Below are 18,081 nucleotides of genomic sequence, written 5' to 3'. Positions count from 1 at the left end.
GTGTCACAGGGATTTCACTTGCTGTTGTAGCTGACGTGTACAGTGTTGAGTCATCAGCATACATAGACACACAGGCTTTACTCAGTGCCAGTGGCAAGTCATTAGTAAAGATTGAAAAAAGGAAGGGGCCTAGACAACTGCCCTGGGGAATGCCCGACTCTACCTGGATTGTTGGAGTTAGACAGGTAACTCTCAATTAGTCAGGTACCTCTCAATCCACGATATAGCAGGGGATGTAAAGCCATAACACACACATATTTTTAGCAGTAGATTATGATCAGTAATGTCAAGAGCTGTACTGAAGTCTATCAAAACAGCTTCTTATTATCAGTTTCTTTAAGCCAAACACCAGTAATTTGTGTAAGTGCAATGCATGTTGAGTGCCCTTCCCTATAAGCGTGCTGAAAGTCAGTTGTTCATTTGTTAACTGTGAAATAGCATTGTATCTGGTCAAACACAATTGTTTTCAAAAGTTTACTTAAGGTTGGTAGCAGGCTGTTTGTGCGACTGTGTGTGTGTGTTACAGAGAGAGGTCAGACCTAGTGAGGAGCAGAAAGATAGAGCTGTGTGAGCATATCATCAGAGAGGAGATGAAGGGGAAGAGCCCATATTAATATCTTAATAAATATTTCAACTGGAATATCTCCAAATTCACATAATGAGGAGACTCTCTCTCTTTCTCTCGCTCTGTCTCCCTCCCTTTCTCTCTCTCTCTCGATCTCTCTCTCGCTCTCTCTGAAACATTTTGCACTTTGTGATGCTAGCAGCGTGAGATCGTTAGTGCAGTCCCACCCAAGGTTTTTCCAGTTCTGCAGGAGGCCATACAATATTTTTCACACTTTGGCATTAGCCTATAGTTTGGTCGTTCCACCAATTCCACCTTTTGAGATGTGTAACTTGTAAAAACTTTTGATTTCACCTAATTTTAGCATTCTAGCATAAAGAGCAAATGTTTATTGTAATAAAAAATATGTTTTCGCATCTCGAGGTTTTAAATAAAATGACTATAGTAAGAACCTCTAAAGTGCCAAATACAGTAACAGGGTTGACGATTTCATCTTAAATCAGCCATAAATCCTTTTTTGACAGGGACATGGATTTAAGCAGCACACCTGCTTTTACACTATGATTTGACAATTAGATGTTCAATGTAAAAAAAAAAAAAAAATTATGTATAGTTTCACCATATTAAATCGACTTCACCATATTAAATCGACCCCCTTAAAGGGGGTTTAAAGGGTCTGTCCGTCTGTGTCTGTCTGTCTGTGTCACCAGATCTCAACCCAACACTTATGGGAGATTGTGGAGCGACGCCTGAGACAGTGTTTTCCATCAACAAAACAATGGAATTTCTCATGGAAGAATGATGCCACATCCCTCCAATAGAGTTCCAGACACTTGTAGAATCTATGCCAAGGTGCACTGAAGCTCTTCTGGCTCGTGGTGCCCCAACGCCCTATTAAGACACTTTATGTTGGTGTTTTGTTTTATTTGGGCAGTTACCTGTATGTCATGGTCATTTCGTCACCACTTTAAACATGATTTGCTAAAATAATCATGGGTAATACAAGGTCCTTGTGTGATTGGTTGACGTTTTAATTATTCCAAGCACTCCTCTCTGATGCGGTGTTCTCTTCTGATATAGTTGGGGCTTGTTGCTGTTGAGTTTGATCGATGAAGAGATACCCCAGGATGAGTCTTCTTTGGGGCCATACGGCACAGTGACCTCTGCCCTTTGAACTGTGACCTTAGACTCAGCAGGGTGTTAGTTTATTTGAGCCCCTCTCTCAATCGTCCCCGCCCCTTCCCCCTAGGACTTAGCTCGTCACTGCACCTCCTCAGTCACTCCCTTGCTTTGGAGTAAGCTTTCACACACACACACTCTCACACACACACACAGATAGACACACACACACAGGTGTAGAGTAGTATGCAGCAAAATGCAGGGGGGTGGAAATTAGAATGTATAGCGTGATGGGGGGTAATAGTAAAAACAAGATGGAGAGGAGTAAAGGTTCAGGACAGAGTGACCATGAACCCATCACCGTATCCAGGAGGATAGCAGTACAGTAGACAGTGTTAAACGCTCTAATTGACCATACTCTTTGTGTATTTATACCTCCTGTTATCATTTTTTTTCTTTTTTTTTCTCTGCATTGTTTGGGATGGGCCCTTAAGTAAGCATGTTTACCGAGCATATGACGCATACACATTTGATTTGATTCATGCTCATTAAGATAACATCCCCTAAATAGCTCTTTTTACACTAGAACCGTCAAAGGCCAGCGGCCACTGACGTTTGATTCTGTAAATAAATAAAAGCCCCTCACAAAAGCTATTTCCTGCTCCTTCCCTAACTTTTCCTACATGGTTTTTATTTGACATTTTGGCCGAATTTTGAAATCACAAACAAAGTATTATCGAGCCTTTTTAACTGTTTCTTTGACACCTAATTCCGAACTCAACCCGCCAAGACAATGTGCTGTAGGATGTCGGTACCCAGCCAGGCGCTAATGTGTCTCTCTATCCTCACTGAATGAATGATGAATGGGTGGTAATTGTGCATTTTACGTCACAATGTAGTTTAAATGAGGCCTAACTGAATGATAAGGAGGGTGAAGAGGTTGATTTAATTTAGAAAGACAATAGTGTAATAATGAGTTTGTGTTATGCCTATTTGTCAGTGTTGGCGCCCGTGTTAATCATTTGACCAAGCACCTTGCGAGTTGATACCGTTCTCTTTTAGGTTTTACTTTGGGAAAAGAAGCGGTTACAGGACTGTTTTATTTACTGTAACTATAATTACTAATCACATGTATTGTAAGTCAAACCGAAAACATGCTATGTGTTGCAGTAGGCCTGTAGAATAATGCAAAACATATCCTTGACTCTATCCTACTGGATGAGCGGGAAACAAACGTTGCACATCGATACTACACTTTCAAATTCTTTATTGTTGAACCTTTATTTAACTAGGCAAGTCGGTTAAGAACACATTCTTATTTACAGTGACGGCCCGCCCCGGTCAAACCCGGACGACGCCGGGCCTGAACTATACCGAAATCTAATTTCGCACACAATAAGAGTTAGCCGATAGACAAGATGAAATGATCAATCAGATGAGCATATTGTTTAGTTTCTACTACACTTATCAAATAACTCTCATAATTCAAGAGGGGCAGCTCTGTTTCCAAATGTCATTTTCCCCCAAAATATCCGCGCTGTGTCCGCGTTCAGCACATGACCACTGGCTCGGCAGCATTGCTCTGGTTACTAGGCAAAAACGAGTAACATAATAAAATGTAAATATGCTATTTTGTGGTCAGTGGATGAATGGGCGATAGAAACCAGATAGAAACTGATAAAGGTGCGTGTGACTTCAATGAACTGAATGACGATGATGAGGAGGGTGAAGAGGGGGATTGCATTTTATTGATCTGAATGATGAAGGTGAAAAGGATAATTGAATTTAGAACAATAGTGGAATGACGATGAAGACTTGTGGACGGTCTAATTATTTTATTATGAAAGCCTGGAAATGGTATATAATCTCCCCTCTGAGAGTCAAATCAGACACTGACTACTGCATACAGCGTTCACAATGGCAAGCCGAACCAATCGAATGGGGAATTTAGATGAGTTGGAGTCGGGTGGAGGATCGGACGTTGAGCTTGAGACCGACGATGCTGATGAAGAGTCTTCGTCTGATTATGATAACTTTGAGCCGCCGATGCCTGAGCCTCGCCGAAGAAAAACCAGAACCGAGCCAACTGCCACGGTGAAACAGGAGTCTGGGAGGGGTGGCACGGTTTGGGTAGGAAAGAGAGATGAGAGCGCAACAGGAAGGTGGCCTTCCCAGAATAGAAGAGAAGGCCCCACGCCTCATGCGTACGGGCAAATTGCTCGTGTACTCAACGGTTTCTTTTGTCTCTGAGACATGCAGATTGTTGCAGCATATCAGAGACGTGGAAACAGAAACGGGAACGTTCCGTTTTTTCCCAGTTTTGTTTAGCTGCCGATGTCGAAAATCAAGTACTTGCTCAAGCGGGAGCTGCCCGCCTCTGCGCAGAGCAACATGCCAGTGGAGCTGTACTCCACATCAGTGATGGAGAGTGGTGAAGCGACACTCACGGTGTGCAGATGTAAAAGAAATAAGAGGGTTTGCATCCCGAGCACCATGCATCCCAGTGACCAGAAGAAGAAACCAGAGACAGTGACAGACTACAATCGCACAAAGGTGTATATCTCTGCAACATACAGATATCCTTTCCATCTTTCATCAAATATATATTTTTTTAATTATATTTCATTAATATTATTACTATCGGTATTATTATTGTATATCATTTGAACCTTTTCTATGCAGTAGGTTGGTGTGGATGCACTCAACCAGATGGCAAGACTGTACACTGTAGAAGGCGGTACTTGCCGCAAGGCCTGACGTGGCTGCTATCAACCTCGCAATGCCTTGACAAGACAGTCAGCAGGAGAGATTTCATCATGGATCATGTATGTGAGCTTCGTGAGAACCACCAAGATAGAAGCTACAGCCGCTAAGCAGGTCACCAAAGCAGCAGGTCCTGCTGTCCCTCTTCCCCATAGCACCACAGCTCCCACTCGGGGGGGGTGGTGGGGGGGGGGGGAGACATAATGTCAAGCAGGTGCACACGAAACAAGGCCCATGAAAGTGCAACTGATTTTGTTTGTGGGAGCTTGCTCACGGAAAGTCCCGAAGCTGTGTGCTGATTGTGGGCCCGAAGCATAAAGAGAAGGCGAGATCGATTCATGCTAAAGGCATGGGTATAAGGGCACCACACAGTGTCCGACACAATGACTGTTTTTATATCTTGTCAAGAATATATTTCCACAAATATTTATTTTTGCAAATTGTTCATGCGTTGGTGCTTTTTCATTTCTACTTTGTCAGAAGAAGCTGTAATTGGACTTTGTTCATTTCTGTAACTCTATTACTAATCAAATCTAAAAAATGAAGTAGATCAAATGGATTACATTGTCATGTTTTTATTGTAAGCGATACGGTAATAGGCTATAGGCCTCCATTTTTTTCCTAGGACTTTGTGGAGTGACACAAAACACATCCTTGACTCAATCTAAACAAATAACTCTTGTTCATTTTTGTACATTTCTACAAATGTCTTCATGCAACGAGTCCTTTGACTATAGTTTCCGCACCGCTTGTCAAGTGTTGGCGCTTCTGTTCGTGCACCTTCGTGTTGATGTGCATCTGACGCTAAAGGAGACACCCGGCAACGTTCTCTAGCGGGTAGTGTTAAGGAGATCCCCAGGAACGAAACTTTACTCTCTCTCTCTCTCTCTGTGTGGGTGTGGGTGTGTGTGTGTGTGGGTGTGTGTGCGTAGGGCTGTGATGATTTGATGTTTTTCTTCTTCACCCCTCTTAGTCAGGCCGGGTGGGGGATCAAATCAAGCCTCTTTAGCAGGGGTTTTTCATCTATTCTATTGGCATTGGGATACCCCCTCTGCCCCTCTTCTAACCCCCACTGTGGAGCGGGACCACCTGCGCAAAGCCACACAGTCCCATACATACACACACACACACGCATACACAGTGGGGTGCCACACACACACACACACACACACAGTGGGGTCCTACACACACACACACACACACACAGCCAGCCCCCAGATAGAGTTGAGTTGATTAATACGCTTCCTTACACACATTAATAAGCCCTTAACTGCTTTTAGGATTCTTACTTTTTAGCCCCTGGTTCATAGTGTGTAACCTCTCAACCTTGGCTAATCTCTCCTCTCTTAGAGATCACAGTCCATTGGCCCATGTTTAGTGATGTCGGCCGAATGACAGAGAGAAAGGGAGAGGATGGGGGGGAGGGATGGAGGGAGATGTGGAAAGGGGGGTGCTCCTAGCACTTTGCCATATAGAAGTTTGGGAGTTCACTTTACTCTGAATTTTAGCACTAATCCAGTTACCTATTTTCTGTCAGCCAAGCGGAGGAATAGCAGGAACAAAACCCACATTCATGGCTTAAGAAGCTTCCAAAGATTTCACTCAAGGCTGACTGGCTCGGATTAGGCCAGCAGCTTCTGGAAAAAGAGCAAGGGGACAAAAAACAGACTGGAGCCTTTCTTTAAGCGCCACTTATTCTTGTAAATGACTGGAATAGTTTTTTTTCTTCTTCTCTTCCCCTTCTCCGTCGTCTCGCTTTTTCCTCGCGTCTCGTATTGTCGCATTTTTTTTTTAAACGTTCATAGAGAGAGATGGAAAGAGAGGGAGAGGCCCTCTTGTGTTTCTTTTCTCTCCCCCATCCTTTATTCATCTCTCGAGTGCCATCTCTTGAAGTGTAAGATCCTTATGATTGCGAAGTGAAAGCTTTTGAGTCAAACATTTGAGTCCCGTCCCCCCCCCCCCCCATTTCTCTTTTAAAGCGTTCGCCGGGACAATAACTCTCCAGCAACAATGGCACTCCATTTCGGCAATGTTTTCACATTTTGTCTTTTCTGTTTTTATACCGTTATGTACTTACACACATCTGTCAAATTCCGTGTCGGCTACTGGAACCGCAGCACTGTGCACACCATACATAACACACTGTTTTTGTGTACTGTATTGCTTGGCTAGAAAAAGCGGATGGTTCCTTGTATTTACGTTACTGTAGAAAGCATTGAGTATAGAAACACTTTTAGATGGTTTTCTCAATGGTTTCACTGAAGGTCACTGAAGAAAACAGAACCTGGTATGTTGGGAATTGCATTGTGGGGTTGCTTTTTGTTCCAGATGGTGAATGTGTGCCACGGGGGTCATAGACAGGTTTTGAAGGCGTGCACAGTGTGTGTGTGTAAGAGTGAGCGCCATCCATTATTTAGGCCTGGTTTCTCCATGGATTCCTCGTGTTTCTCTAGCCCGCCAGGGGCAGTGGGATTCGTGTCCAGGGCCGTGTTCAGGAGATGTACTGTTTCCCAGTGCCTGCTTGCAACATCATGCCCTGAGGATTCCTACACACGTATACACTCTCACTTGTGTTTCACACACACACACACACAGAGGATATGTATTCCAGCTTGGTTCCAAAGGCTAGCGCCGCGAAGCCACGCTCTGTGTCACCTTCACCCCCGCCAACTCTCACTTTGCGCCGGGGCAATTATGCTGTTGTGCCTTATTTGACCTTTGACCCCTGCTAGAGCCAGGATGTGATGCTCAGCATATCCAAGGACAGGGAGGGGCTCTGGGAGCAACATCATTAGCCTCTCAACTCTGCGCACTTGGCCATCGTTAAGGTCAATGACCAGGATCTTTGGCAATTCACCTGCAGCAGAGCGTGTGTGTGTGTGTGTGTGTGTGTGTGTGTGTGTGTGTGTGTGTGTGTGTGTGTGTGTGTGTGTACACATGGGAGAGAGCCATATACTGTAGCACCTCTTAGATCACTGCTCCCAATCTTCCAGTCAGGTCAACCATCAAACACATCCATCACTCTCCCCTCTCTTCCCCTCGTCCCTCACCCTCCACCATAGCCCAACTGCAGCCTCTGGTCAAGCTCGAGCAAACGCTGGCATGTCTGCCTGCCCGCACTCCTTTACCTGATGTCAATTAATGGCTTCAAGTAATTTCGTCTGACAATCCCCGTTCCCAGCGAGAGGCTATAGCAGACATGTCACTGAGATGACCTTTGCGCCCATGTGCAGCCAAGAGCAGGTTTTTTTTCTCTTCTTAAGAATTTCAGACAAACCAGGGAACTTCCTTTTGTGCTTTGTTAATGAGTTATCGATTTGAAACAATGCCCTGGCAAATATTGTCTGATTAGCTTGACTCCAGCAAGGTCACAGTGCTATAGAGTCTCAATGCGATCATCTTTTGGGTATTTGAGCACGTGCACACACACACACACACACTTTGTGTCCGTGCATCTCTGTCTCTCACTCAGTCTAACACACATTCTCCCTTATTTTTTCTTTCTTCTCTCTCCCTCTCTGGCAACTTGACTTTCCATAGGCACTACCTGCTAATTACCCACAATGTTACAGTAGTCCCCCACCCCCCCCTCCATCTCTGCCACTAATTTGCTCCATATCGTCTCCTCAGCCTGTCTTCGTACGATTCCCAGACAGACTTTGTCTGGAAGGAAAGCGTCTGAAGGGGAAGAGCGCTGGAGAGAGAACACCTGACGAGTCCTTGTCCAAGACGTTGATTAGAATTCAATTGCAAACAGGCGTTTGAGTGAAGGTCCACATCCTAATAGCGTCGGTGTTAATACCAAGCTATGTAATTACCTGCGCCCGCCGCTTGTTTACTATTTAATAATTAGCCCAAATGAAAAATAATTCACTTACCCGCGCTGTAAGGGACATGTTAAATATTCAAACGAGCGGGCTTCAGGTGTGTTTACACACACGCGCACAGAGGGAGAGAGAGAGAGGTGTACATGACCTGTGGCTTGGCATTTGGAAATCACTGACCTAACTTCTATTGCTCTCTGTCTCTCTTACCCCCCCAGCATCCCTCTCACTCTCTTTATCTATCACTCCCAAGCGCTTTTTAGACAGACAGCTGAATATCGCAAAGTGGCTAGTGCCTTCACACACACCGTTTTTTTTAGAACTAACCCAAGATTGACAACAGCCTGTCGTTTCCAATGGGAGCAAATGAATCATAGTGGGCAGAACAAGCAAGAAGGATGGCAGAACCAAGCGAGATCCTATTGGCGTGTTCTAGCATGTATTTGGATATTTCCGTTAGGGAACGCCTACTCTGTGAAGTTCACGTGGGCAATAAATCAAATCAACCTTGCACTCCTTCTAAACAACACCATCTTTTGAAACTTTGGGAAAGTCTAGAAAACGTAGCCCTCTCTGTTCGTAACAGATTTTAGTTTTGGGAACAGAAAACTGTATTGAGATCAAAAAATGTTTAATTGAGGAGAAAAATGTGCAGAATGTCGGCCAAAATGTATCTCCTACCACTGCCGGCCACTGGGCTTCCTCTCATCACCATATTTAGTGTTAAATGGAAATGCTAACCGGAACCCTTATATATTCCCCCCCTTGAAACATCTGGCTCATTGTTCTATCTGCGGTGACAGCCCACAGTCTGTGACAGCTGACCGGTGACCATAGCAACAGAATTAACAAACATTATCGACGTGCGAAAAAATAATTCATTTCAAACGTGACTGTAAACTGATTGTGTGTTAGCCAGCTATCTAGCTAGAGTGGGCAAGTTAGCTGATCCTGCTGTTGGATGTACGTGCTAACATATCACCATGCAGGCTACATATTCTACTGGTCAACAACGACGACACCACTAGGGCAAACAGAGCTGAATCCTATTTTCTCTGCCTTGGCTTCCACAGGCATGAGCACCGTTGGTTGCTCTGTCGGGATTTAATCCCCCCCCCCCCTCCCCCCCCCCCCCGCCTAGGCTTAATTGAAAATGAATGGGCCACCGGGTGCTGTCTGTCAGGGCCCTTACTCTTGTCAGTGTTGCTGTTGTTTGAGCACCTATAAGTCTTCGTTGCCCAGTGTTTTTCTGACTGTATGAGGGCTATGGTTCTCTTCTTCTGACTACTAGAAAGCTCAAATGGCACCCTGTTTCCTTATGCACTGCACTACTTTAGACCAGGGCCCATAGGGAGCCATTTTTGGATTCAGTCTTAGTCTCTGTAGAGTCCTCTTCCAAGCTTCCCTGAGGTCTTTAGCTTTCACTCTGGTCGCCAGGAGTGACTCCGGCAAAGGGAGAGAGGGAGGGAGAGATGGAGGGGTAGGGGAAGCCCGTAGTGGTTGTTTGTCGGAGTGTGTTGATGCTGTTAGATTCATTGTTTCCTGTGTTGATGGGCCGGGCCGTTTGTCTTGGCGTTGGCGCTGTTATTGTGGCCGTAGCAGGGTGCTCTCCTCTCCCTGCCTCTCATTACTGTCCTGTAAACAGAGAGCAGGAACTAGGGAAAGAAAACACACAGGGAGTTTCTGGAGGACTGTGGGACTGTGTAGGTCTCAGTGGTGGGAGGGGTAGGATGGGTGGAGAATGGAAAGCGCTGTTAGCCTCTGTAGTGCCGGTCCTCTTTCTCACAACACAGAGCAAAAGTAGCAAGCTGGGCAAAGTCTGATTCTGACCTGTCGAGGGCGTTGGTCTATAGACACTTTAGTGTGTGTGCGTGCGTGCGCTCTCGTGTGCGTGTGCAAGCGTACAGTGCCTTCAGAAAGTATTCACACCCCTTGACTTTTTCCACATTTTGTTGTGTTACAGTGTGGGATTAAAATTGATTGAATTGTATTTTTTTGTCAACGATCTACACATAATACTCTAATGTCAAAAGTGCAAGAATTATAATATATTTTTTTAATTGGTGGAAAATAAAACTCTAATATATCTTCATTAGATAAGTATTCAACCCCCTAAGTCAATACATGTTACACTCACCTTTGGCAGCGATTACAGCAGTGAGTCTATCTGGGTAAGTCTTTAAGAGCTTTGCACACCTGGAATGTACAATATTTGCCCATTATTCTTTAAAAAATGTGTCAAGCTCTGTCAAGTTGGTTGTTGATCATTGCTAGACAGCCATGTTCAAGTCTTGCCATAGATTTTCAAGCCAATAACACTGTAACTACGCCACTCAGGAACATTCAATGTCGTCTTGGTAAGCAACTCCAGTGTATATTTGGCGTTGTGTTTTAGGTTATTGTCCTGCTGAAATGTGAATTCATCTCCCAGTGTCTGGTGGAAAACAGACTCAACCAGGTATTCCTCTAGGATTTTGCCTGTGCTTATCTCTATTCCGTTTATTTTTATTTAAAAAAAAAACTCCTTAGTACTTTCCGATGACAAGCATACCCATAACATGATGCAGCCACCACCGTTCTTGAAAATATGAAGAGTGGTCGTGTGTTTGCCCCAAACATAATGCATTTTATTCAGGACAAAAAGTGAATTTCTCTGACACATTTTTTGCAGTATTACTTTAGTGCCTTATTGCAAACAGGATGCATGTTTTTTAATATTTTTTTATGCACAGGCTTCCTTCTTTTCTCTGTCATTTTGTTAGTATTGTGGAGTAATTACAATGTTGTTGGTCCATCCTCAGTTTTCTTCTATCACAGCCATTAAACTCTGTAACTGTTTTAAAGTCACCATTGGCGTCATGGTGAAATCCCTGAGCCTTTCTTCTTCGGCAACTGATTTAGGAAGGGCACCTGTATCTTTGTAGTGGCTGGGTGTATTGATACACCATCCACAATTTAAAATGAATGACTGCACCATGCTCAAAGGGATATTCAATGTTTGCTTCTTTTTTTACCCATCTACCAATAGGTGCCCTTATTTGTGAAACATAGGAACAACCTTTCTGGTCTTTGTGGTTGAATCTGTGTTTGAAATTCACTGGTTGACTTAGGGACCTTACAGATAATTGTATTTGTGGGGTACAAAGATGGGGTAGTCATTTAAAAATCATGTTAAACACTATTATTGAACACGGAGTGAGTCCATGCAACTTATTATGACTTGTTAAGCACATTTTTACTCCTGAACTTATTTTTATTGATTTATTATTCTGAGAAAAATATGTAGGACAATGTACATAACAATACTCAAACAGAAGGACAAACACGCACGATACAACACATTTGGACAAAACAGTCATCAGCAATGGCATGGTGTACCTAATGCAAAAATACATTCATAGCAAAACATTGTTAGCTTACGTTCTATGGCATATGGAGCATTTTACCCGTATAATAACATATATTTGCTTTAATTAATAGAATTTAATAGATCTCGACTTTGTCAAAGAAATATGCTTTAAGAAATTGTACTTTCAAGCATGAATTGGACATGGATGTTAGACTGGTGGAAATCCGTCTTTGGTCTGACGAGTCCAAATGTGCGATTTTTGGTTCCAACCGCCGTTTCTTTGTGAGACGAAGAGTAGGTGAACGGATGATCTCTGCATGTGTGGTTCCCACCGTGAAGCATGGAGGAGGAAGTGTGCTTTTCTGGTGACACTGTCAGTGATTTATTTAGAATTCAAGACACACTTAACCAGCATGGAAACCACAGCATTCTGCAGCGATACGCCATCCCATCTGGTTTGCGCTTAGTGGGGCTATCATTTGTTTTTCAACAGGACAATGATGCAACACACCTCCAGGCTGTGTAAGGTCTATTTGACCAAGAAGGAGAGTAATGGAGTGCTCCATCAGATGACCTGGCTTCCAACCTCAACCCAATTGAGATGGTTTGGGAGGAGTTGGACCACAGAGTGAAGGAAAAGCAACCAACAAGGGCTCAGCGTATGTGGGAACTCCTTCAAGACTTTTGAAAAAGCATTCCAGGTGAAGCTGGTTGAGAAAATGCCAAGAGTGTGCAAAGCTGTCACCAATGCAAAGGGTGGCTGCTCTGAAGAATCTAAAATATATTTTGATTTAACACTTTTTTGGCTACTACATGATTCCATGTGTGTTATTTTATAGTTTTGATGTCGACACTATTATTCTACAATGTAGAAATTAGTTTAAAAAATAAAGAAAAACCCTTGATGAGTAGGTGTCCAAACTTTTGACTGGTACTGTATCTAATATAATCCATCTCCTGTGAATATTTTTTATAGTCACATGGATGTTATAATTCATCTGATTACCAGTAAGAATGAAACCACTCTTTTTTTGTTGCTTAAGCCATGACTAAAGAAAATACAACTTCCCCAATCATTACATTTTGCTTCATCTTCATCTGTAGAGTATCTGGGCTCTGGGCTCCCGAGTGGCGTAGCGGTCTAAGGAAAGAGGCGTCACTACAGTACCTGGTTCGAATCCAGGCTGTATCACATCCGGCCGTGATTGGGAGTCCAATAGGGCGGCGCGCAATTGGCCCAGCGTCGCCGGGTTTGACCGGAGCAGGCAGTCATTGTAAATAGGAATTTGTTCTTAACTGACTTGTCAAGTTAAATAAAGGTTCAATTAAAAATAAATAAAAGAGTGAGTCTCTTGTAAGCAGATTATATCATACTTTTATCATTTAGCTAACTCTTTGCGTTAACAGTTTTTTTGCCATTAGCTAGCAATGGCTAATCCTGATATACTCATCTAATATTTGTGAATTTCAATTGAAAAGCCAACTTCGTGTACCGACTTCTAATTCCACTATAGTTCATCATAGCCAGTTTAATGCAAAATATGTCCATTTTATTTTCTTGAATAATACAGGTAAATGTGAAGGGCCTTAAGATGAATTTACACAATGTATCAGAACATAGAACAAAAAACAGTAACCTACATTTTAACATCGACTGCTATGTGCAGTGGGTAGGTTTGTCCGTATTAACATTGTATTTGAATGTCTCCTTTGTGCACAAAGCAAAAGGTAAATAACTAACAGAGTTGTGCTGATTTCAGAATGAAGTATTTTAATCATTTTAGTAGCCCTGGGCTAGTACTACAGGCAGAGAAGGGATGCAAGGGTTCAGGGAGGTGCTATGCCTGGGAATAGCCAAGGAGTTATGTCCTTCTTCTTGTACAAATTCCTATCAATATACAGTTTGACAACAATGAGTCTTACCCTACAGCCCTTCTGTCAGTGCTCCTTGAAGACGGGAAACAGCTTTTGCCATGGCGCAAAGATCTCTAGAGGGTACCGTTTGTTCATCCCAAACGGCTTCCCAGCCAGATGCCGTCCGTGGCTCAGAACCAGCTCCTTCTGCTTCTAATGTTCGAACCTGGCCACGATTGGACTGGGGCCAGTGGGTCGTCTTCCCTAGCTCCCTCCTGACATTGGCTTGGATCTCACCCGGTGGACCAGATGGAAAGAGATGCTCTGCACCGTGTCGTTGTCCAGTTGTAGTTCATTAACCAGGAATGTTTTCAGTGTGTCCTCCACATTTTTCTACTGGCTTTTCAGCTTTTCCGCTCAAGATAAGATTGTTTCTCGTCGACCGGGTAGTTAGGTGCAGGATTTTCTCCTTCATTTGGAAGTTTTCAGTAGTGATGACTTCCACAATTGTTTGTACACCTTTCACAGTTTTCTTCAATACATCAGTGTTCTTTTTGTGTATTTCTCCAATAAAATGCTTGTGAAATACACCGTGGTTTTTTTCCTAACTCTTTCAGATCTTCTATGAGGTTTTCCAGCCGGTCCAACAACACAAGCTTGTTTAGTTTTGCGTCAATGGAAGCAAGTAGTTCTTGGTTAGGTGGCGGGGATGGGGGAGAATCTGAAGCGCTGTCAGGTGACCGTATAGATCACTTCGCTGGTTGCGCTGAGCCCTTCTCCCTCAATTTATCTCTGGATTCCAACTTAAGTACAAACGCCCATATCGTGGACAGGCATGTGTGGTATCCCAGTGTTGCTTTGAGTTAGAGGCATGTTTGTTTTACAAACTAAACTAAATGGTGTGGCTACTATTGATATTAAGCATCTAGTTTAGAAGTTTTTAAAAAAGCACTCTTTTGTTACAAACCTACCAGAACACTTCACCGCTGAGCATGCTTAGCCGGGCATGCTCAAAGCATGGGCAGCTGAACTTATTTCGGCTTGAACTTATTTAGGTTTGCCATAACAAAAAGGTTGAATGCGTATTAGCCCAGGACATTTCAGCTTTTCCTTTTTTTTAATAACTTGTCTATATTTCTAAAAACATAATTCCACTTTGACATTATGGGGTATTGTGCGTAGATCCGTGACACAACATCTACATTTAATCCACTTTGAATTCAGGCTGTAACACAACACAATGTGGGGAACAATCAAGGGGTGTGAGTACTTTCTGCAGGCACTTATCTATTATCCATAATCACCTGCTTACAGCCCCTCACTGCGTGCTACCTCCCTGAGTGTTATCTCACAAACCTTTCACTGTCATACAGTACAGTGTGTGGAGCTCTCGGCGGCGTGTGCGTTTGTATTAATTAGCTGGATACCGTGCGAGCTGTCTGTTTCCAGACTGGTTAGGGTAGGACTAAGTTTGAGTGACACTAAACACAAGGCAAACTGTGTGTCTGGGTTTTCAAGACTAGTGTATCAGCCCAGTGTTCCTCGCTGATTACTGACACCAGCAGAGAGAGAGAGGAGCTGTCAACCTGCCCAGCTAGCTAGCGCTGAGACAATCACTCAACACATCGCTCTGCCTCTCCTCCTCTCTTCCGCTATCCACTCCATCACTCCTTTTACCCCTTTCTACTTCCCTTTTTTACCACTCCAGAGCCATGCGAAGGAAATTGAGATACAGGCCCACTCTACCTGAACAGATCTTGTGTTTTGAAAGACTTTGGCTTGTGGTGCAAAACGAGACATGATCATCACAGGGCAATGAGTTAATTCAAATCAAAGATGAGCAACAGAAATGTACAGATAGATGCATACATACATCCACATAGGCCATTTCAATTATTATTTATTTTTTACCTTTTATTTAACTAGGCAAGTCAGTTAAGAACAAATTATTATTTAGAATGACGGCCTAGGAACAGTGGGTTAACTACCTTGTTCAGGTGCAGAATGACATATTTTTTTTTACCTCGGGGAGTCGATCTAGCAACCTTTCGGTCACTGGCCCAACGCTCTAACCACTTGGCTACCTGCCGCCCCATATCCATAGTGTGTTTATAGTTCTTCAGTCCTGGAGTGTTTAATTGGTATGGTAACAGTTGGACAACTCACTGGAAGCCTGAGAGGGTCCTCATATTGTACATTCTAGAGGGACTCTATGTACTGTTGGCTACCGTCAACAGTGCCACAATCAATCCACACAGCGCACGCGCACGCACGCACACTCCAAAACGCCAGTGACAGTCATCACTTGAAGATGCTGGCAACAGGTGATCAGTGGGGAATCTGTACGACCTGGCACACACACATCGGACGACCTGGGGGGAAATGGAAAATAAGTGAAATAAAAAATATAAACTAAACGGGCAGGCGTGTGACAGGAAGCTAGTCTCTGAGGGCGGCCCGCTTCGCAGGAGCTAATTAACCCCGGAAAATAATTACATCAATATGCAAATGAGTGTTTAGATAATGCAACGTGCTATCGGGCCAGATAGTCAATCAGGGGAGGTGGGTGGCGCAATGGGGCCAGGTGTCGGGGCTCTGCGCTCGGGCGATAAGGGGAGACGCTACCTGGTTGCCATGGCGACCACGCCGCTGCGGTCGCAGCGCTGCTAGAGCTCAAAACGAACCAAATGGAATGTGGAGCAGGCGGAAGCTGGACCTCATAGAGCACTCCTTCATACACAGCACAGCGCCCAGCCATGTAAAGACCCTGGTGCTTTTGTCTATCTATTTTGCGCCTTCCTTCGACTCTGTTATTGACACTGAATATTAAGGCCAATAACACATGATTTAGACACGAGGGGTGTTCAGAAGGTGTGTGTGTGTGTGTGTGTGTGTAAGTCCACGCAACAAGCCCCAGTAGGGAGGGTCAGGTGAAGAGAGGGAGAACAGGTGGTATAGTTGGAGGGAGGGAGGGTTGGTGGAACTGATTATGAAACAGAGCCCTGTAGATGAAGGGGGACACAGAGAAGGAGAGGAGGGCTTCAAAGGACTTTGATGTCACAGGCCTTCAGGCAGCCAACTTTGCCCCCCCCCCCCCCCCCCCCCCTCCACCCGCAGTTGATCAGGGCGGGGCAGGGCGCAGCATTACCCGCTGTTGCATCACCCTCCGTAGAGTCTGTCTCTGAACCCAGCCGCCCTCCCTCCCCATCTCATTACGCCAGCAAACATAAACAAGCCGATGGGTTCATTTACTGTACCGCCACACACACACACACACACACACACTTACGTGCGCACACAGTCGCCCCAGCAAAATAACAACAGCCTAACAACTAGATTGAAAAGTGTACTTTTTGTCTGTTTTTAATATTCAAAGCTTGGGTGTGAGTGGGTGTAAGCTGTGTCATCAGTGAAATAACACGGCATCTTTCCCTGACATCTATGAAACAGCCATTGCCTCGGATAAACCACTAGATCCACAATCTCCCCAGACATTTAGTCTAAGTGGGCATGAAGCTTTGTTACTTTTTTACCCCTGTGAGTAAATACCATGCAGGCAGCTTAACCAGACTGTTTTTGCTTTGAAATAGCTTTGGAGTGGCTTCACCAATTGACAGAAAGGGTATTTATTCGGGAATCGATTATCTAGCCTGCTGAGGGTGGATGGAGAATGGCACAAACAATTGCACTTAGTAATGTTCCATTAAAATACAACCCGCGTGGGTGTGCTTTATGGTCAGGCGAATCCATGGTGTGTACTGTGTGTGGGTGTAGGTGTGTGCACGTCCTCTCTGTTGTTCCCTCCCCTGACCTTCCCCTGTGTTTGCCCATTACGCCTTTACTGCCGTATAGATGCGCCATCGATCCAGGCACAAATTAAGATTTAAACGTTACGTCACGCGACCTATCGAGTTTTACATTTAGGGCATTTGCAATATGCAAGACTTATTGATCCAGCGAGCAGTCCGTGTTTATAAAACACACCCTCTGCCATCAGCGGCGCTTTTTCATTATTTTTTTTTACTGGAGGCCTACATGCTAACTGTGACGGGACTTTCTCTCCCCGAGTTTCACTCTCCCCTTTTTTCTCCATTTACGTCTCTCAAAAGTTGGTTCACTTTTTAACTCGGATCTTTCTCCCACTTCTTTTCACTGTCCATGACGCACTTTCTCAACCCTTCAATCTCTCGCTGACGCCGTTTATAACTCTCTCCGGTGTGTTTTTTGTTTGTGTGTCTTTTGTTTTTGGGGGTGTGACGTGAAGTTCCGTCCTTGTGTTCCAGGAAAACGGCTCCCCCGAGGAACACGTGCTCTACGTGTGGGACCACTTTGTGTCCAAAGCCGCCGCCAGGAACGTCTTTGTCGTGGCGCACAGCTACGGAGGCCTGTCGTTGGTGGAGCTGGTGAGTGGTTGCTTTCTTTCCTCTGCCCCCCTCCCCCGGCATACTACCTCTGGGACAGTCAGCCAGCGTGGTAGCGTGTGAAATGCGGTGGGATGATTAAAAATAAATAACGTTTAGTTTCTTTGAGAAAGTGCTGCTTCTATAAAGGAGCCAGTTCATCCCTGTCCTAGGGCGCAATCCACTTCCTCTCCTCCGCACAACAAG

The 18,081-nt window shown here is 44.3% G+C and overlaps 1 protein-coding gene across 8 annotated transcripts in view; it reads left to right on the top strand.

Annotated features, from left to right (window-relative positions):
- fam172a (family with sequence similarity 172 member A) overlaps nucleotides 1-18,081 on the top strand; it is a 191,191-nt gene that overhangs the window by 73,052 nt on the left and 100,058 nt on the right. For 7 of the 8 annotated variants that reach the window (XM_055886023.1, XM_055886025.1, XM_055886026.1 and 4 more), the window contains one exon: nucleotides 17,758-17,877. The exons of the other annotated variant lie outside the window; for it this stretch is intronic. In XM_055886023.1, coding sequence (XP_055741998.1) covers nucleotides 17,758-17,877 — 120 coding nt within the window. The remainder of the gene's footprint in view (nucleotides 1-17,757; nucleotides 17,878-18,081) is intronic. 8 annotated transcript variants of the gene reach the window in all.

The sequence above is a fragment of the Salvelinus fontinalis genome, chromosome 28, assembly GCF_029448725.1.
Source record: "Salvelinus fontinalis isolate EN_2023a chromosome 28, ASM2944872v1, whole genome shotgun sequence".
Classification (NCBI taxonomy): domain Eukaryota; kingdom Metazoa; phylum Chordata; class Actinopteri; order Salmoniformes; family Salmonidae; genus Salvelinus; species Salvelinus fontinalis.
This window is presented reverse-complemented; position numbering and strand designations above follow the sequence as displayed.